This window comes from Berghia stephanieae, chromosome 2 (genome assembly GCF_034508935.2).
Source record: "Berghia stephanieae isolate SIO BIC M18660-M18661 chromosome 2, UCSD_Bste_1.3, whole genome shotgun sequence".
NCBI lineage: Eukaryota > Metazoa > Mollusca > Gastropoda > Nudibranchia > Aeolidiidae > Berghia > Berghia stephanieae.
In genome coordinates, this window is record NC_088361.1 from 113,287,903 (window position 1) to 113,310,653 (window position 22,751).

General features: G+C 33.1%; 1 protein-coding gene across 1 annotated transcript in view; it reads left to right on the forward strand.

The window, feature by feature from the left end:
- LOC144966286 (uncharacterized) overlaps window positions 1–16,897 on the forward strand; it is a 69,727-nt gene extending 52,830 nt beyond the window's left edge. Inside the window, exons 14-22 of the mRNA XM_078902503.1 lie at window positions 7,059–7,182; window positions 7,561–7,689; window positions 9,699–9,842; window positions 11,243–11,372; window positions 11,982–12,106; window positions 12,929–13,117; window positions 13,678–13,803; window positions 14,840–14,953; window positions 15,440–16,897. Coding sequence (XP_078758629.1) covers window positions 7,059–7,182; window positions 7,561–7,689; window positions 9,699–9,842; window positions 11,243–11,372; window positions 11,982–12,106; window positions 12,929–13,117; window positions 13,678–13,803; window positions 14,840–14,953; window positions 15,440–15,601 — 1,243 coding nt within the window. The 3' untranslated portion in view covers window positions 15,602–16,897. The remainder of the gene's footprint in view (window positions 1–7,058; window positions 7,183–7,560; window positions 7,690–9,698; window positions 9,843–11,242; window positions 11,373–11,981; window positions 12,107–12,928; window positions 13,118–13,677; window positions 13,804–14,839; window positions 14,954–15,439) is intronic.
- The last annotated feature ends 5,854 nt before the right edge of the window (window positions 16,898–22,751 follow it).

Here is a 22,751-nt window from a genome sequence, read left to right on the forward strand (position 1 = left end):
TGGTGTCATCATATTGTCTCCTCCTAAGTCCTGTTCAGTAGATCCTCTTCCAACAAATCTTTTAAAATGTCTTTAGACTTTAGATATAACTTACCTCTATTATTAACCAATCCCTTAGCTCAGAAATAATACCTATCTGCCTTTTAAAAAAAGCAACTGTCACACTCTCCTTAAAAAATCCAACCTTGACCCTGATGATTAAAAAAAAAAACTACCGACCCGTATATCAAATTAGCCCCTTATTTCCTTTAAAGCAGTGATAATCACACCTTTTGTCTAACAATTAAATTGAAAAATATCAGTCTTCTTATAGAGAATATCACAGTTCTGAAACTGCTTTACTGAAAATTGTCAATGATTTATTACTGTTTTGTGATAGAGAAATCTCCCTACTTACTTTACTTGACTCGTCGGCAGCTTTCGACACAATAGATCACATCATTCTATGTACCAGTCTTTTTGAGAATTTTGGAATCAGTGACACCGTCCTTCAATGGTTTAAGTCATATCTAAGTAATAGAATGTCTTGATTGATGGGAAGCAGTCAATTGATTTACCATTGAATATCGGTGTCGCACAAGACTCAGTCAGTACACTGCCCCGTGGACGCGCCAATGAGCACCATGGAGTGAATTATCACATGTATGCCGATGATACACAACTGGAATAAGTCTGTCGTCCCGTTTAGCATTCATGTGGCTTCGCTTCATTTGGATAAGTGTTGCGCCTCCATGGGTTATTGGATGCAGAGTCATAGACTAAAACTTAATGAAGAGAAACAACAACAACAACAACAACAACAAAAATTTAAAAAAAATTATATTGTACACTCTCTAATGTCAGGAAGACTGGTATATATAGTATGTCTATTTTAAACACCCGCGTCTCCCTGACAGATGGACCAAAAAAAAAATCTTGGTTGTGTACTGGCCGCCTCTTTAAGTCTGGAACCTCAGATTAACCAGATGGTGAGGACCATGCATTTTGAATGAAATAGATCGCAAATAATGAAACGCGTTCCTCCCATCCAACCAGCTTAAAGCAGTCGTCTGTGCCGTCATTCTTTCACGCCTCGACTATCGTAATTCGCTGTTTGTGGGCCTTCCTGACAAGAAAGTTGACAAACTCCAAAAGGTACAGAACGGGGCTGCCAGAATGGTTCTGGCATTAGTCGACATGAGAAAACAAGGGTAAAAGCTATGCTCTGTACACTACACTGACTGCCCGTTCGAGCCAGAATCGAATTCAAAATTGCCCTATTTTAAAAATTTTGTTTTTTTGTTTGTTTTTGTTTCAACGCACTAAATTCCCGATCTCCGAGCTACATTCAAGAATTTGTTGCTCCCTTATCTCCAGTTAGTCAGCTTAAGACATCGGAGATCCAGCTGCTGAAAGTACCAAAAACACGGCTTGCTAATTTCGGCGACAGATCTTTCTATATTTTTTTGGATAAAACTTGCCGAGTTCGTGTATGCGACTGTTGTAGTTTATGTGTGTGTGTGTGTGTGTGTGTGTGTGTGTGTGTGTGTGTGTGTGTGTGTGTGTGTGTGTGTGTGTGTGAGTCTTTTGGCACGGTATGGGCGTGTTTAGGGTTTGTTAAGAGAGATTGTAAAGCGCTTTGAGGGTTCGGCATTTAGCGCTATCGAAGAATACTGTATTATTATTATTATTATTATTATTATTATTATTATTATTATTATTATTATTATTATTATTATTATTATTATTATTATTATTATTATTATTATTATTATTATTATTATTATTTATTCATTCATTAATATATGTATTATTTTTTTTTTCTCGCGGCAAATGAATCTTTTTATTTTGTCACAAACTTATTGGAATTAGCGTTATAGTCTGATATGTTAATGGGTAACATTTTGTGTCTCTTGATTTAGATTTAAAAATTATTACTTATAATAATTATAAAATCATTATGAAACATTTTTTAATGAAAAAACATCAGTATATAACAGCCAAAGCTATTTTTTTAATGATGATGATGATGATGATGATGATGATGATGATGATGATGATGATGATAATTATGATGATGATGATTGTGGTGGTGATGGTGGTGGTGGTGGTGATGGTGGTGAAAGATGATGGAATTAAGAACAGTATATTATATTTGGATATCAGGACATCTATCGCCGCCGATGATATTTTTTTTTTTAAATCTCCGTCATTAGTTTTTGATTGATTTGATACGTTTGTTTTGCTACCATGCATGCATCCATCCATCCATTCCATCCGATAGTTGGATTGCCGGCGGGACATGATAACCTTTTTGCTGTTGCATATTCATAAGGGAGATTTGCTCTTTTGCCACTTCTGACACTTGGCTGCATTAGTGGCACGAGTCGGTATGGCGGTATTGATTGTCCCCTCAGCTTTGTCTTACAGCAGTTGTTTCTTATATTTGCGGGTATGTTCGTTTGTTTGCCTGTTTGTTTTCAAATTTGGAATTGACACTGAGTGTCCATTGCTGATAACCTTATCCAGTCGTGAGTCTGGAACTCATGGCAGAGGTCTCCAATACGGCAGTCATCGCTATTTATAGAATGGGATTCCTCGTCAGCTTCGAATTAATGCTATATTATTTTTCGGCGCATTCATTAAGTTAGCTATCTATGCCTACACGTACACCCTGATCATTTCTGTATTGTGTTTATCATAAATATTCCCGTTGGGCTTTTGGTTGGTTTATTCCTCATATCATTTGGCTGCTTTCATACTCTTCTCGTCCCGTGCTCTCTTTGCGTTTATTGTTTTGATGATTGTTTATGTTCCTGGCTGAATACAAGGTTTTGCTCGATGGTATATTGTAATAATATTATAAGGATAGAGAAGGATGGAAACTGTTTGTCTGTGGCCTACACCCTGACCCAGGGTGAAAAAGGCGATGATGATGATGATGATGATGATGATGATGATGATGATGATGATGATGATGATGAATATCTACTTCTATGTCATTCACCAAAATAATTCCGTGATGTCGAATCCACAATACCTTCATATCTAGAACTACCAGTATTTTAAGTTCAGATTTTGATAATTGAATTCTCCTTTTTATTTACCTCTTGCTTTTTATTATTATTATTATTATTTTATTTTTTTAAATTTTTTTAAAATTATTATTATTATGATTATTATTATTATTATTATTATTATTATTATTATTATTATTATTATTATTATTATTATTATTATTATTATTATTATTATTATTATTATTATTATTATTATTATTATTATTATTATTATTATTATTATTATTATTATTATTATTATTATTATTATTATTATTATTATTATTATTATTATTATTAAAACAGTTATTTGATCATCGCTCTCTTTCTTAAACAACCGTTGCAATGGAGGACGCCAGTTCTGATCTGTTATTAAAGGGTTTGGTCTGGAAGCCACAGGGTGGATGGAGACGATGATAAAATCGATAGTAAGTCTCCCAAAGGACCGGCTCTCTGATTTCTGATCTCCGTGAATTGGCTTGACTACACTGCATAGACATTACTTACTTGATCTAAAGGACTGAATTTATACCCGGTTGGTCTCCCTTCTCCCTCCCCGCCACCTCCGACCCCCTCACCCGTGTCATCCCGTCGTCTGAAAATACTGAGAGACTTTTTTTCTTTTTAAAATATAAAAGACCAATTTCACAAATTAAAGATTGTGCCTCTCTATTTGCCGAAATCGACATTTGAGTTCTCATGAGGATAAAAAAAAAAGAGAAAAATAAGAAGCTTATCATCAAAGCGTTTACGTGATCTGTATTTTCTGATTTAAAAAAAATATTATCGAAAACTTACAAAATAGTTTCTAGAGCATTTCAAGTAAATGAGAAAAAGTAATATTTTGAAAATCTGGAAATGGCGATCCTTAACTTTCCTTTTTTTAATTTAATTTTTTTAAAATTTTTTTTTTTATTATTTTTTTTTTATTATTTTTTTTTGTTGGGTTCTTGTTTTTGTCTTTGTTGTTGTTGTGTTGGTTTTTTGTTGTTGATTTTTGTTTTTTAATTGAAAAAAAAATATTTATTTATATATTTTGTTTTATTGTTTTTACTCAAATCACAACCATCTGCGGAGGAAGGATAATTTACTCAGGAAGGGAAAAATCTGGACAAAGCGGTGTGGCAATCTATCTCGCAAAAACAACAGTCAACAGCCTCATTGGATACAAACCAGTTAGTGATCGCATTGTTAGCATTAGACTCCAAGGTCAAGCTAAAAACATCACGTTTATTCAAGTTTACGCACCAACAACTGCTGCAACTGAAGAAGCAATAGAGAATTTCTATGATGCCCTACAAAAGGAAGTGGACAACAAAGATAAACAGGACATATTAATAATCGCTGGTGACTTTAATGCCAAGGTAGGATGAAAAAAGAACAGTGAAGAAGATGGAATCATTGGAATATCTGGACTAGGGGAAAGAAACGAAAGAGGCGAGACACTCATAGATTTTGCAATGGCAAATCAACTTGCAATAAAAAACACCATGTTCAAAAAACATCCAAGAAGACTATTTACGTGGACATCGCCAGATGGAAGAACAAAAAACCAAATTGATTACATCATGATTGAAAAAAGATGGAACACCATAATTCAAGACGTCACGACCAAACCAAAAGCAGACTGTGACACAGACCACGAACTTTTGATATCAAAACTGAAACTGAAGCTTAAAATGAAGAAAAAAGTTACAAGACCTATTAGATACGAAGTTGACAGTATCAATGAAGAATTTGCGATTGAAGTAAAGAATCGTTTCCAACTGCTACTTCAAGATATCGAGGAAAAGGAACCGGATGAGATCGCAAATGAGACAAAGAAAATATACTTGGAATCCGCTGAAAAACACCTTCCTAAAAAACGGGGCAAAAAACAACCATGGATGAGTGAAAATACACTAAACAAAATCAAAGAGAGGAAAGACGCAAAGACGACTCATGGCACTCATAGCAATGTATACAAAGAGATAGCTAAGGAAGTGAAAAAACTGTGCAGAACGGATAAGAAAGAATATCTCATGAGAAAATGCAGAAAAATAGAAGACCTTCAGAGAGAAAACAAGACCAGGGAAATGTATGATGAAATAAAAACCATCACAAAAAGTTTTCAATCACGAATAGGGGTGATAAAAGATGAGCAAGGTAAACCCCTCACAGAAGCAGAAGACATAGCAAATAGGTGGAAAAGATATTGTGAAGATATGTACACAGAAGACCAAATAAACGAAATCCAACCTTTGCAAAACAACATGCAAAATGAAAACAAAGAATCTAGCTTACCACCTCTAAAATCTGAAATAGAATGGGCAATTAAATCACTTAAAGATGGGAAAAGTCCAGGTTGTGACAACATTCAAGCTGAGATGATAAAAGCAAGCGAAGATGAAGGAGTTGAAGTATATCTAAGACTTTGTACGAAAATTTGGGAGAAAGAAATTTGGCCCTCAGATTGGAGTAGAGCAATTTTTATACCATTGCCTAAGAAAGGAGACTTACAACTATGCTCCAACTACCGAACAATATCACTCATCAGTCATGCAAGCAAAATCCTTCTAAAAATTATCATGAACAGGATTGAACGTAAACTGGAAGAAGAAGTCAGTAACACCCAGGCAGGTTTTAGAAAAAACAGAGGGACAAGAGACCACATATTCAATTTGCGTCAAATTATTCAGAAGCATCGAGAAGTAAATTCTGGCCTCCACACTTGTTTTATAGACTATTCGAAAGCTTTTGATTGTGTTAATCATGAGAAACTATGGGAAACTCTCCTGGAGATGAACTTTGATCCTAGAATTAGAAACCTGATAAAATCCCTCTATGAGAACCAACAATCAGCGGTACAACTAGAAAGCGGAACAACAGAATGGTTCAAAGTTACAAAAGGAGTAAGACAGGGATGTATTCTATCACCCCATTTGTTCAGCATTTACACTGAAGGTATAATGCGAGATGTGGAAAACGATGTCAGGAGAAGTAATTACAACGAACCTAAAATGCAAGGTCTACCCATAAAAGATCTGAGGTACGCAGACGACACTGCACTATTGTCCACAACACCGGGGGACTAGAGAATCTAATAACATCTGTAAAGGAACATAGCGATACCAAAGGCCTTAAGCTGAATATAAAGAAGACCAAAATCATGAATACTGACAAATGCAAAACAGATGCCATCATAAAAATCAATGGAGAAGAAATAGAAAGAGTAAAGAATTTTGAATATCTTGGAGCCAGGATTGAGTACAACGGGAAATCGGCCCCAGAGATCAGGAGGAGACTAGCAATGGCAAGATCAAAGCTAGAAAAGATTAATAATATCTGGAAAGGGCAGTGCATTCAAACAAAAATCAAAATCCTCAAAAGTGTTGTTTTCCCAACTGCAACATATGGATGCGAAGCATGGACTATCAGCAAAGCAGAGAGCACAAAGATCACAGCTTTTGAAATGGCATGCTACAGAAAAATACTCAGAATATCATGGACTGAAAAACAAACAAACAAAGAAGTCCTGAGAAGGATCGGAATAAAATCACCAATTCTTCTTCAAACTGTAAAGAAATTGAAACTAAACTATTTTGGCCACACGACTCGCCACGAATCATTAGAAAAGCACATTCTGCAGACAAGGGTAGACGGCAAGAGAGGAAGAGGTAGACCAACAAGAAGCTGGGAACAAGATATATGCGAATGGCTGGGAATGACAGCAACTCAAGCAAGTAGACTGGCGGAAAACCGTAATCTGTTTCGCAAGAAAGTTCGGGAAGCAACGTCCTACGCAGGATCAGCTGACTAGATGATGATGACTCAAATTGTTTTTAGAAAAAATATATTTTTTTAAAAATATATTTTTAGAATAGCTAACCGCCGAAAGAAAGTTATGAAACATCGTTCATATTTATGCAAAACATCGTTCAGATGATGTTGCATACAATTTGTAGAGTAGATCGAGGTACATTATTATAATTTAATATATCTATTGACATATTTATAAAAAAAACTATTTGATGTTTACAGAAAGCAAGATTTGAGAGAGTTGAAGCTACTTCAGAAGCAGGAAAACAAACAAATCACAGATTTACAGTACAAGAATCATCTAGCTCTTGAAGGAAAGGAGAAAAAGTTTGAGACAGATATTACGGTAAGTTTCTAACCCCCCCTCTCTCTCTCTCTCTCTCTCTCTCTCTCTCTCTCTCTTCTCTCTCTCTTTCTCTCTCTCTCTCTATCTATCTCTCTCTCTCTCTTTCACACACACACACACACACACACACACACACACACACACACACACACATCCATACTCTTCTTCCACCTTCAACGTTGTTTGCAACCATACCTCTCCATGCATATTAAGGGTGTGTTTGTGTTTGCCTTGCGTGTGTGTGTGTGTGTGTGTGTGTCTACGTGTGTGTGTATGTTCATGTGGCTCTCTGTCTTTCATGCTTGTTGGCATCATAGCTTCTTTACTGTGTTTATAATGATCAACATTTTTAAAAAATATTTTTTTTTTGAATACCAGAGCCTGAAAAAACAGTTTGACTCAGACTTGGACGTTCTCCTCAAACAACAGAAGCAGATTATCGAGAAGGCAGAGCAAACACAGAACAATGACATGAAAAACGCATCCAAGAGGATTAAGGCGGAGCAGGTGAGATTGGGTTATCTCCCTTGTTGGGATGCTAGCTGGACACTGTTGTTGACTCGTGTTTTGTTTGAAGGTTCCTATTTAGCTGCGTGGGGTCACCCTGTCATGACAAATGTTCTAATGATGTCATTTGAAAATGGTTATTTTTATCTTGTGTGTTCTGTTTTGCCCAGTTAGCACATATTTTAAAACGAAAACAAAATATATTTGAAAAGTAAATTACACGTTTATGTTTTTTTGTTCCACATCACAACTTTTTGTCGTCATCAAGGTCATGTGGGTGATTTAAGCAATTTTTTCGTCAGGCGGAACCTCGTCTTATTGAAATCGGAAAAAAGCTGCATTTTCATCATCCACTTCAGCTTATCGTGTTTTCTGAAGCCTGAACCAGAAGCGTTATTTGAGCAGAATAAGTAGCCTTTACCAGATTAATTGTGGAGAGAGATCTTCCAATAACGATTGAAGATGATTGTGGTGATACATGGTTATGTATAATGCATTTGTTTAGAACAATTACACCTTTTCCTTCAAAATTACACCTTTTTTTTCTGTCAAAATTACACCTTTTCTTCAGTTGGGGTTGGCAGCACTGTTCATGGTTTATAAAATAATCGTTAGTGGATTATAACTTCTTTTTTTTCTTCTATGTTTTAAAAGATAATCTATTGGATAATATGTTTTTTTACTTTATATATTTGTGTTCATTTTAAGAATTCGGTCAAAACTGAGTATCCCCCCATTCAGCTCTTATCGTTGGTGTAATATGAATGTTGTTCTTGTTCTGTTTTATCTTCAGATGAGATGCAAGATATGTCATAGTTATAAACAGATTAAATGGAGAAATAATATCACTAAACAAGTTATTCCTCCATTGTTTAAAAAAATGTACTGGTGTGTGGGTGTGAGGGATGGGTCGAATACATTCACAAATCACTGTTTGACAAGTTTTCATCAAAGACTTTACTTGGAAGAGCAGATTGTTTCAATCAGATGTGTTGATAAGAGAAAAATAAAGTGAATTGCAGTGATTTTTACTAAGGCAATATGATTTCATTTTACCATGTACTGAAAGTACTGAAAGAAGCTGTGACGCATATACAATTTTTTAAAATACCGGGCTCAGCCATCCTTAGTACATTGTTCTATCCAAGGGTAGCCAATATATGGAAGCTACAGACTGGGTGGGGTTCCTGACCTCCCATAGTGGGCAGGGAGGTACATACAGTGTCTTCTATCCCCTTATATGTTTTCCAACTTGCATTCTGTCTTTGTCTTGGAATGAGATTACTTGGTTTTGTTCTGGCCCTGGCTGGAGTCCTGGCTGGGAGGGAAACAGTCAAATGCATAGTTATTATTTTGGGAGATGATATTTTTTCCCTTGTGAATCATCTCTCTGTTATGTATTATTATATTTGTTAGTTTGAATTTATAATGTAAGTATTTGAGTGCATTCCTCTTTGTTGGATTTTGTGCTTGTGTCCGGATGAAACTTAGAGGTGATCTCAAACTAAGTACATTGGTGGTGTGCTCTTGGAATCTACATCTGATCCCTATTTGTTCCCAGTTCCCCTATGTTTTACTTTTTCTTGGGTGCTTTAATTGTAATTCTAGAACTTTTTACTTTCCCATTTTCTTCCTTTTTACTGGTGCTGATATAACCTAAATGTGTTGCAAGCGCCGTAAAACCCCTAAAAACAAAAACATAAGCTACAGAAACTGGAATAAAAGTCATTAATATCTGCAGCCTTATCAGAAAATGTGTTTGGCATTCTGTTACTGATGCATAGAATTCAAATGTCCGATACATAACTGCAGTACTTTGCAAAAAAAAAAAATAATAAAAAAAATAAAAAACAGGTTTGAACTTTTGACGAGAATACTAATCCTTCAAATATTGAATGATTCAAACGACCCTGACCTTCTCAAAAACTCTTAAGCCTGGAAATTCATTATAATCGATCGATATTTGAAGGTCAAGTTTTCTAACCAAAATATTTTCAATTATTTTACAGGAAAAAGAGATGAAACATTTCCGTGAATATCAGAAACAAGAAATGAAACTTCTGAAGCAGCAATTAGACCTTCTGCCCAGAGACAACAAGAAAGAAACAGCTCAAAAAATGAGAGAAAGCAAGCAAATTGACCTCGAAAAGGAGGTAAGACCAATTGAATTAATAATGATTATGTGATTGGATTAAGATTAATAAAGCAAGTTGAATCTGTTTTTGTCTATGTGCAGTCCATGTGGTCTTGTGGTATGGCAATCGCTTTTGGATAAGGAGGTCCTTAGTTCGAGCCTCGCTCGGCACGTAGTTGAGTCCTTGGAAAGACACTTTACTCATATTCTCTCACCGTACTCAGGTATAAAATGAGTAGGCCATTCACAGTGTTGTCTCTGTATTGGAAATATTGTATTAACGCCTAACAGGTGTCACGTCTCATTCTATATTGGGCCATTTACATGCTGGGGGCTAAGCTTGGGGGTTTGCCCACATGATTGGCCCATCGGCAGATATTATTATTATTATTATTATTATTATTATTATTATTATTATTATTATATATTATTATTATTATTATTATTATTATTATTATTATTATTATTTTATTATTATTATTATTATTATTATTATTATTATTATTATTATTGTTATTGTTATTATTATTATTATTATTAATATTATTATTATTATTATTATTATTATTATTATTATTATTATTATTATTATTATTATTATTATTATTATTATTATTATTATTATTATTATTATTATTATTGTTATTACGTTTTTCTTTAAACTACTATAATATTGTATGAGATATGATTATGCCATAGCGAATTGACTTTATTGACTTTATCTGCATTGGAATAAAAAATCAAAATAATTTTAAAATAATTTCTTTATCCAAGCATTAAATTGTGATCTGTACACGTAGACTCGATTAATTTGAGGTAACTGTTTACGAATTTGCCATTACTTTTTTTGTAAGTCGCAAAAAGATTTTTTTTATGTGAAGAAATGTCTCCCAAGTGAGCCAAGATTACCGGAAATGTCAGTCATCTGACCTCGATGATAGCAGTGCTTGATAACCTGGATCGGACCGAGCGACAGAGGATTTGCCCACTGTTCCACCCAATTCGCCCTCGACACACGCTATCGGCTCATTGAGCATGTGATTTGCCCTGTGCGGGTCGATTGCCACATGTAAATGGCCCATAAGTTTCATGGTGCTGTTGGTCAGGGACCCTTTGTAAAAGGCTTTTAGCTTGTTTCTTGGATATTGCGCTATATGAAAAAAGTTCAAGCTCAAGTTTTAAGTATTTTGGAATATTAAAATTTTATTTACCACCTCAATTATCCAAAGGCACATAAGGCATTGACCAACTACACCACATTATATGGCAATACTTTTAGAATCCAAACTAAGTGCTAAGAATTATCTTTTAATTATCTACTGATTAATGTTTTATTTGCCTTGTTATCATTTACTTTTATATTTTGGTGAGAATTAGAATATACATCTGATGACTTACTGTTCAATTTTGTTTTAAAAGGAACGTGAATTTTTGGAAAAGCAAGCAGAACGAATGGATGCTCACATGACTCAGCTTGCTAATACACATAGACAAAAGATTGCCATGTTGGAAAGCCAATGTCTACAACAGAAACAGCAGATGTTTAGAAGTAAGTCTTTTGAATTATGAGGTGGAAGTAAGTGCTTAGTGCAATTCAAATGGAAAATTATGCTGAATAAAATTTTGCCTGATGATATTATGACTTCATACATTAATTAGTATGTGAAATCTTAACCCTTACAATACTGGCAATAGCTTTCTTTTCCATATATATTTGTAAATCACAATATTTGAAGAAAACTTTTTGTTATATTTACAAATATTTAATACTGTTATGTAAAGCTTGTTTTGTTCAACCAGATTATATGTAGCTTAGCACGTTCTTGTTAAATTTGAGTATAGAATTTAATGTGTGTGTTGGTATGACATCTCAGTAAAAATCTTGAAAATGATCGGTAAGGGGAGAGTTTAGGGGAGGGGGAACTTTAAACAAAGAACTTATTTTTATCTCACTTTAAGCAAAGAAATATGTCTTTCTTCACTACTATATTTAAAGTCATCATTCATTTTTCTTAAATTTTGAACCAAATAGTATATGTAAGGCTTTCTTATGTAAAAAAAAAATAGTAAATGTTATTTGACATTTTGTAAATTGTTTTTACATTTGTCTTTGTTATATTCAAATAAATATAAATCTTTGTGCATTGTCATCTCTCAGGTCGGGAAGCAAGTCTCTGGGAGATAGAGAAGACCCAGCTCCATGAGCGACACCAGTTAGCCAAGACTCAACTCAAGGACATGTTCTTTGTCAAAAGGCACCAAATGCTGAATAGGCATCAAAAGGTTAGTGACATCCTCTGTAAGGGATCGGTTATGTTTTCACTTATTTAACAGACAAACAATGTCATCAAGCTTGCTTTCATTTTTATTTTCTGAGTCAATTATTGGAATTATAGTTTTTATGATTAAAGGGTCAAGATTTTGCCACACAAAGAAAAAGAAGAAAAGCTCATTTGTTTTTGTGCCAGTAATCATTTCTCTGTGAGGCCAATGGAAGTTTTGTAACTTATATTGAAGTGGGGAAATGAAAATTTTATTTTTAAAAGGACAATGTAAATCGGAATTTTGTTGATAAGTTTTAAACTGAAATGATTAAATAGAAAACAGTTAGATAACTAAAGGGTATCAAAACTCTTCACAAAGGTCAGACTCAATGGATGGAATAGCAGCTTTTAAAATACACCAAGGAGCATTTTGCTTGTTCATTATACTTCTGCTGATATTGTATGATTAGGCTACCTCCTTGCTCTTTACACAATCTTACACAAAGGCAGAAACAGCTGAAAAATTCACTGCAATTATGTCAAATTGCAGCAAACAGTCATGAGAGCTCATGAACTATTTATTCTCATAGAGATTCTTTGAAAGGAAAAAGAGAAGGCTTTTATCTTTTTCTTGATAATCATCAACTCAACATGTTCCTTCAAATATTGTGTTGGAATCCTCCCTTAATTCTTCACAAGGATCTCATTAATTTGATATTGAGTTATGTTTAATGTTTGATTTTAAGTAATTTCATGTTTTACTTCTGAACCTTTCCTTTACTGTTTATGGTATCTGAGATTTGAGAATATTTTGAATATGCTTTAATGCTTTACTTTTCAGGAAATGGACAACCTGAAGCGCTATAACCACACAAAAGAGGAAGAGATGTCTAACCGGCATACCATGGAGAAGAGACGTCTGCCAAAGGTGATGAAAAGTGAAGCCAAGACAAGAGCTCAGATGTTTAAACAAAGTCTGCGTCTCAGTACAATTGGAACACCTGACGACGATAAGGCAAAAATTAAACAGGTGCATATAACTTTCTTACTTAGATGAATGGTAGAGATCAATTTCTCTCTTAAACCTTTGTTAGCTATTTTGGATTTTTGTTACTGCTTACCAGCTTCATTTTAAATTCTGGAATACTGTACAAAGCACTAATGCTCTTATCCTGGCAAACACAAGAAAGGAAAAAAAGAATGGATCAAATAATATAAGATGATTATCTCAGTGTTAATTGGTTTGTTCTGATAAACTTTTAATTTAATGGTCTCAGCATAGGGCGATGACATGAATAAATACTGCTCCAGCTATTACATTGACTGCTAGTATTGAATATATTAGTTTTGCCAAATCACTTGTCGTAAAGTTATGTGGCCAAAATATTTCCTCAAAATAATTTCTTCACTTTACACTAAAATTTAGCATGAATGATGCACTCAGCAATGTCAGTCCTGTGAAAAATGATGGTTTTGTTGTTGTGTTCCACATTGTTGTTCTTCAGCTTGTTTTCTCCAGTTGTAACTTGCAACTTTCATTCACCTTTTGCATATGTTTCAATGACTATTGTTTACTTTTGGTTATTTCAGTTTGAAGAGAGTGAGAAGAAACGAATGAAGTCAGAACAGTTAAGGCAGGAAGAGAAGCACAGACGCCAAGCAAAGGCCTTGATGGACAAGAATGAAGCAGCGGTGAAAGAGTTAGAGAATTTACAGGTGACCTATTATTACTAGATTTCTACTACAACAGTTTTATGTAAAAACAGTATTACTGTTCTGGAAAGTAATGTCTAGTCCTTCATGTTAAATGTTGATGTGGGCTGGGGACCCCTTGAGAAGCGCTTTTGAGCATGTTTAGGTGATATTGCACGACATAAATGCTCAAATTAAGTTAAAAGTTATTTTTTGTTTCTTGTTTGGTTGGTTGTTTTTTTGTTCTTTTTGTTGTTGTTGTTTTGTTTTTTTGTTTTTTTTTTTGGTATTGTATTGGTTGTGTGTGTGTGTGTGGGGGGGGGGGGGGGGGGGGGGGGGGGGTGTAGTATCATAGTGAACTTGCATGTTCTTGTGTTGGCCTTACATTTATCACATAGGCCTGAATCAGGCTGGAAAATTTGAATCTAAAAATACCAGAATATCATTAACACCAAATAACCCCCCCCCCCCCCCCCCCCCCAAAAAAAAAAAAAAGTTAAATAAAAAATTATCATGAAATGTACTTTTATCCTGTGGTACTTTTCCTTATTCTTTAAAAATTCACAGATTGTTCAAGCTTACAAGTAGAATTATATAAATGCTTGTAATACACTTTAAACAAATCCTTTCTCAATTATTTTGATTGAAAAAAAAAAAAAAATATTGGAACCAACATTTCCTTTTGTTACTGTGGAAAAATAAAGATATGTGAATGGTTGATAAAATTTCTTGTAACCAGATGTTTACTGCTAAAATAAGATTTATTGAAACCATGTATTATATCGACATATGTGTCAAACGTTACAAAATTAAGCATATGTGGCTTTGAAGTCTTTCAAATTGCCCAGAATGCATGGATATTTTGTATCAAATACTCTAAATTTTACTGGAAAAGCATGTCCCAGATTCCCTTTCACCTTTTCCCAATTTTCGAATTACAACCTATGAATGCTTCTAAAGCACATATTGTGTCCCAAATCATTAAGTTTTTGTTAATATGACCTATTAATAAAATAAGATCTTTGTTAATGATATTATCATTTTCTCATTTGCTTTGTAGGGCGAAAAGCGTAAGATGTTGATGGAACAGGAGACACAGAAGATCAAGGAATTGGAAGATCAATTTAACTCAGATATGAAGGAATGGAAGGCCATGTTAATTCCAAGGAAACAGGTTTGTTGCAGTTAATCTTACAGCTGAAAAAAGAAAATCGCATAATGTCTGGCAAGACAACTTTTTTAACCCGACTAATGAACTTTACCTTATCTGTTATCTAAGTTTAAATGTCTTGAATTCTTTTAAAAATAATACTAAGCTGCTAGAAGCTGTGAATTTCAAGACGGATGTCACAAATGTTTCTCTGCTGTATATCTGTTTTTTAAGTAAGTTTATACTGTTTCAACTGATATTTGTTTTTTTAAGTAATGTTTTTATTGTTGACTGAAGAAGGGTTTTGACCCCAAAACATTCAATTTTTTAAGCTGTTATATTTAATTTTGTTTATTACGTTGACTCCTTGTTTGCAGTTTTAACATTTAGTTTATCTTTAACTTAAGCTCCATTGACAAAGAAAGCCTAGAAACAGAATATTTATTAAAACCTGGGTAGAAACAGAAAACAAAAACAAAAATAACAAAATGTAACTTTTTTCTATTTCAGGCTCTGGAAGTTCAATTTGAGAGTGAGACTGAAGAGCAACAGTCTTTTTACAGTGATGTAATACACGGTGACATGCCCAATTTTCGATCTAGTGCGGCATCTGTTCGTAGTAAATCAAGTAAAGACGGTACAATGAACTCCCGGCATTCCACTGTCATATGATGAGGGAGCACTGCCCCTGTTTTTCGCTCTACTCAATGAATTTGGCTGTGCATTTATGATTTTTTAAAGATATATATGATAATGACAATTCATACATTTATTTCTTGAAAATTAATTTTGTTATACAGTATGCAAAGTGTGTTTCCAAAATGAAGCGATGAAATTCTTCAGTAACTTCAATATTTTCATAAGATGGATAAGGTAAAATGGAGATAGAACGAAAGTTAAAAATTTGAAATGGATTATTGATATTAAAATTATTAAATTTGGAAAGGCTATTCCCCTCTATATATTCTGTTGCATTGTTTTTAAAAAAAATATTTTTCTGTGTTTTGTAAACTCACTGCATGTAACCTGTAGTAAACACTTTTATTTCATATAAACTTGTTGAATAACTATAGTTGTATTTCTGTTTTGTGGGGAAGGAGAGAGGGGGAGGGAGGGGGGGAGGGAGGGTATTATTGTAGTTCTTTGAAGTTCTAAGGCTTCTCCAGTATGCCTCACTTAAATTTTGCTTTACATGTATATTTATAAAAGATTTCAATAGTTGATGATAAGAACCCGTCACAATCCAAATTAATGAACACTGGAGTCCCTGATTTCTATTCTCATTATCAGCTGGTGCATAGAAATTACAGAGAAGATGAATGAATGTGGAAGCCATTGAAGTTTAAATATTCTTGTAATTATGTTGCAATGTTCTAGTAATTTAAGAAATGTGTTGTCTTTAATCAAGCCATTGACATGTTGTGTGTTAAACATTTGTGTGGTGCTTCTTATGTCTAGTGACACAGTGAACACAATTTATAATATATATTTTAATGGATTTTCTGTTTTTCTTTGTTTAAATGCAGACATTTTAAGAAAATCAAATATCCTGCTTTCTAAGCTGATATATTACCATTTTATATCATGATTAATCCATATTGTATTTCATTATACCTTAAGAATCAATATGCAGACCCTTGATTATTGCACTTGTTTAATAAATGTATATTAAGTACCGTTTCGTTAATTATGAGAATTGTCCATTTCCTCTTTTGTGTGAAGAAGTAATTCCTTGTAAAAGATATGTAAACATTATACACTCCTCGTCCCAATCCCAAATATGTTAACATTTATTATTAGAAATTTCATGCTGAATCTTTTTATTGCCCTTTACCTGTTTTTGTCTTGTTGGCGCTCTTGTTTCTCATTGCTCTTTTCCAGTATTAAAATGTTTAAATATCTTTTTTTACAAACTAGGAAAAATACATTGATAATTCCATTTAAAAAAAGAAAAAAAAAAAATCAAAATACACAAACCCTTAATTTCCTAGCAAAAAAGTGTTTTGACAATCTGGGTCCATTCGCAATCCGAAGGGATACAATGGATGGGCTTTTAAAAAATATATTCTCTCTATGTGTTCAGGATAACTGATGGTTTGGTAATCCCTGCGTCATAATAATCAGGGTAGATTGGTGGAAATGATGGTGTGATAGAGTATGTCTTTGTACATTAAACCAACAGTAAACCTTATCGATATGTAAAATCTATTTAAAGCAGAAGTAGGCTTTAAAATCTTATTTAAGACAAATGTCGGCAAGCACTTTAAATAATTGTTTCTTTTTTTTTTTATTTATTTATTTTTTTTTTGGTTTTATTTAGTTTTATTCTGACAAAGAATGCCATAATATTCATGAATTTATGTCAATTGATATAGTGGGCAAGGTGGCAGAATGAGTAAGGCTGTTATCTGAGACTTTGAGCCCCTCTTTAGATATTTCATTTTTTATTCTCTTCCGGAAAAATGATTAACCCCAAGTTTGTGAACTTAGACAACTCGGTTGATTCATGGCTTAAATTATATATGTATGTTCAATCCAAAAATGTTTTGGAAGTGACATCTTATCATGCCACAGGGATAAAAATAAAGAAAAATCAAATTCCAACAACTGCAGCATCAGAATTAACAACTAAATAGATAACGAAATTTACTTTTATCTAATAAAAGTGTACCCCAACGGTTTTTCAAATTTTGTAAATCTTATAAATCGAGTCATTTCCATTTCATTAAGAAATAATAATTTTAAGACATGTGAACATGACGTATGTAACAAGAGTTGCTTGTTCAGAGGGTTACCTTAAAAAATATTGTGTATAGATATTTCAGGCTGAAGGTACTTGAAATCTTGTACTTATTGTACTTAAAATATATAGCGGAAGGAAATGTTGATTGAAATGCACGGGGCAATTTTGTTATATCTTGGCAGTGAAAGGTTTAATGACTAAGAGATAAATGTTTGTTTAAAATGTTATCCACCCTCCTTCATTCAATAGAAAAAATATGAATCATTCCAACGACTCCTACAAAGATTTTGTAAATAATAATATGATCGTTAAAAATAATATTTTAAAGGCAATTTATTCTTCTTACCACCATGTCATTCTTGTTACAGATGGCCACAATTGTTCATGTATTTTTTAAATACACCTTATGATAAATAAAATGTACTTAGGTTATACCCCCCCCCCCCCCGCCCCTTCTCTTTCTCTCTCTCTCTCTCTCTCTCTCTCTCTCTCCTCTCTCTCTCTCTCTCTCTCTCTCTCTCTCTCTCTCTCTCTCTCTCTCTCTCTCTCTCTCTCTCTCTCTCTCTCTCTCTCTCTCTCTCTCTCTCTCTCTCTCTCTCTCTCTTCTTTCTCTTCTCTCTCTCTCTCTCTCACTCTCTCTCTCTCCTCTCTCTCTCTCTCTCTCTCTCTCTCTCTCTCTCTCTCTCTCTTACTATATATATATATATATATATATATATATATATAATATATATATATATATTATATATATATATATATATATATATATATATATATATATGAAAAACCTAATTTTTTTTTCTTAGGAAAGCTCAATGTTGAATTACATTGTGTTCATTTTGTTTGATTGCTTTCCCCCATAAAGGTCTAATTTCATTTAAATGATGTTTTTATAGGTTCATTTATACAAGATTGAAGAAGCTCGAAATGCTGTTGGTTAGTGAAGTGATTGGTATGGTCTTCTATCCCCTTTGTCCTCTTTTGTGGATTAGTGCCCTTGTACTCTAATGAGACGTTTTAGTTTTTACCCAGACTTTCTGCTTTATTTCTGGCATTTTTTCTATGAGTCATAATCCAAAGAGTGTTTCAGGCACTGAATTTGAAATCTATCTTAATCGTTAAGTGTGTGAAATACATTCTACCTTTCCTCATCTCCAATATAACCTACAAACGTCTCAATCATTAAAGAAGCCAACAAAAGTTAAAATGAATTGAAGCTCATGAACAATAACTAGATTTGAGATTTGCGCAGAACAATTTTATGGGAGAGGGAAAAAAACAAACTTTCCTAAACATTATTTCACTGTTTTCTAGTTTGATTTTTACCATAATAATCTCTGTCATAATATGACAAAGAATTATCGCCTAAAATCGCATAAATGTCTCCATAATGTGCTGTATGCCGTCTCACTCTGTATTGAAATGATGATTATTTACCAGTACAAATTGAAATGTCATTGTGGTTGAAAATGTAAATACTTTGAAATGTACAAATATATAGGTATGTATAAGTCACAAATTATATGATACAATTATGAGTAGCTTTCATCATATCTCAGGCAATATGTAAGATATTATGTAACACGCCTTATTGTGAGTGATTGGAGAGCCTTGGGTTGGTCCTAATCAACACAAGAAACTGGAGTTTATATTGTTTCAACTGGTATTTGAGTAATCCTCATTGATTGTTGTTTTTACTGCAATTATTATTATTATTATTATTATTATTATTATTATTATTATTATTATTATTATTATTATTATTATTTCACATCTGATTGAGTTTCTTTTCCGATCAAGTCTTGTGATTTTTAGTAATTCATTCCAGATTACTTTCAAATCATTGCAGTTATTGCCAATCATTAGAATAGACGATTTCTTTGAGTGAGAGAGTGAGGTAGATAGAATGAGGTAGATAGCTGATAGTATTAAGATAAATTGTAGCACAACATACTTTCATATCATTTTTTGTTGTTGTTATAATGCACAGTTTGATATTTAGCCGCCTCAGATTAATTCATAATACCTGCTTAAAATGAAAGCAAACCAAACAATGTTTTATATCAACTATTGTTTTCATGAGATGTGTTCTGTGTTGGAGAAGTTGAAAAGGAAGTTGAAGTGATTTGGATTTTGTCCAAAGAATTAAGGAGGCCAACAAGAAAAAGAAGGCAATTCTCGAAACTTTTATTTTATTAACAGTTTTGTTTAATTGTTTTGGATATAATTCTATGGATCAAAGCTACTCACTCTCATTCTTTACTTTTTTCTACCTGTACAATAGTTTTGAAAGAAAGATTGTCTTGATATGATGTTATGTAAATTCTATTATTGTACTTAATGTCTTCCTCCATGCCACATAACCACATGACATTTGATGTGTTTTGCACACAAAACATCACACAATCGTATTTATTTGTTTTATACACAGTTCTCAACAATAAATGTTTCCCCTGGTCAATTTATGCAAAAAGTACAAGTTATGTGAGAGGAAAAGTGGAAAGTTAGTATTTTGCAATGTTGCTTATTGCTTTCTTTTCTACCTTACTCTGGAAAACCATGCATTTAAAGATTTGGCCAGAAGACTCGTCCTTCTAATATCAATTCATTAAAATAACCCTCATCTAGGCAAAGGCTCTCTAAAATGGGACTCTGCGAAGTCTTCCTTAAAGTCTCGGGTTTGAGAGGTTTTGCCATGATCAGGGTCATTTTAATCGATCAACATTTGAAGGTCGAGTTTTCTGTCCAAATTTTTAATTACAAGACAAGGTTTTGCAAAGTATAGCAGTGAGCTGGTTAAATTGCTGGCATCTCTTTTTATAGATTTGTATTTGGGGTAATGATTTCGATATTGGTGAAGACGGAAGGAATCTCTCAGATTGCATCATATTTTATTGACTCCTGAAAAGTGTTTCTTTAAACTGATTGCACATATTGCACTTTAAGGTGATTTTGTTTAGTCTTGCACTGGTAGTGGAGCTAATTATTGCTACCCTGATCAGGTTTTAACTATATTTGCCTTTTTTAGGGTCATGTGACATGTCATTTAACTCTAGATTTCAATGGAGTAGATGTTGCCTTTACATCCATAGTCCTTTGACTCTAGATTTCAATGGAGTAGATGTTGCCTTTACATCCATAGTCCTTTGACTACATTAATTTTCCATTTTCCTCAGGCAGATATAACTTATAAAGAGTTCCAAGCATTGTTAAAACACATTATCTTTCTGTGCAAATTAAATTGAACGTTTCAAAACAAATTGATTCAAATTCAAAATAAAAATTAAACTGAGCTTACTGAGCTGCAAATGCTCAACATTTACGAGGCATCAATCATTTTCAACCTATTCTCTATGAGATTTCATGTGTGATGATGATGTTTTTCTTCATTTTCATTACGTCTAAGAAAAAACATGATCGTTGATCAATGGATATCTGCAATTTTGATATCATGTACCTTTTTCTATTTTTGCACTGTGTTGTTAGGTATGGAAACAAATTGTGTTCAGAATAAGCACCTGTAATTGATATAATATAATTAAGTCTTAATATCTTTAGATAAGGTGCTTAGTTATAATTTGTGACTTCATCATTTAATCAACTTATTAAGGTTTTAAGTCAGTTTTTCTCTTCTCTTTAGTCATGAATTAACCAAGTTAGTAACAATTCCGTTAATTGGAAAAGAAGAAGCGTTTACAAATTTAATAAATTCACGGGCCAATTTCATTTCATTGCAATCGTATTAAAACTTGCAAAGTGACATGAAGTTAATGTCCCCTCCAGTTACAACTCGGTTAAATGTTTTGTCATCATCTAATTTGTAAATATATGTGTGGATAGGAAGGAGCCTTTAGAGTGAAAAATTAGGGCGCAATGGCTAATGCAAAATAAAGATATGAAAAGTTGTGTATTATATAAGACTGGATAAAACATTGAGGTCTATTTTATTTTTCAGACCTGTAAATTGTCCGACAATCGTCGGATTTCTCACAGTATTGCCAAAATTAAATCTCTTTACTCTTTTGATCATCATTTTGCACTTTATTGACGAGATACTTAGGTGCCTCATGTTCTGTGAAAAATTTTCAGGAAAAATTATGTCGGCTGCCACTTACTGGTCTGATTAAAGGATTTTTCTTGCTCCATCCCGTTTCTGTATCATACACAAGTTTTCATATTTTTAACCTAAAGAGATTGAAAGAAGATTTGAATGGAAAAAAAGACAAAATGGGCGACTATGTGATCTTAATTGTTACTAAAGGAAAGAATGTTATTTGGGATTGATTGAACACTCTTTGTTATTTTTTAAATTAAGTTTTATTTATTTATTTCTTCATTTTAAAAGAAAATGGTTTCCGTGTGAGAATGATAATACACATGATTATTTTTTTGTTGACTTTGAAAATGCAATTGTAGCTAATATTATTGTATGGTTTGGGTTGCTTTTTGTTGCTTCTGTTTTCTTTTGGGGATTTACAAACTACGCCAAAATGAATTATTGTAGATAAGATCATGGAAAAAATTAATTCAATTTCATTGTAAGTTTCACTCAGAACACCAGTTAGCCTCAATATTTAAGAGAAGAAAAGAAAATTAATCCTACAGCCTAAATTGTAGGCGTGTGACCTAATTTGACTATAGTATTTATTTTGATGATCAACTTATTGTAAGAGCTGAAAAAGAATCTTGTTATGTTTTACTTTAAATTTCTAGGATTATAAAAGAAAAGGGAATATTTGTTAATGTAGTTTTAAAATCCTTCAATTTCTGTGATGATTTCTATTCAAGATTTTCTTTGACTTGATAATTATTTCTTGTGATTGTTTTCTCTGAGTTGTTAATTACCACTACCATGAGTATTGAATCCAAATAGTCTTGGTGATAGGAAGGAGATTTAATAATTGAATTGTATGTAGTCTTCTTATTTATTACTTATTTATTTTGTTCTAAAAAAAGATTTCCTTTCCCCTTGGTCGTGTTTGTAGCATTGGATTTGTTAATGACTATAATCTTATTATAAACATTATTGTTTGTATTCAATTATTTTGTTCACACAATCTGTACTTGGACATTAAACTA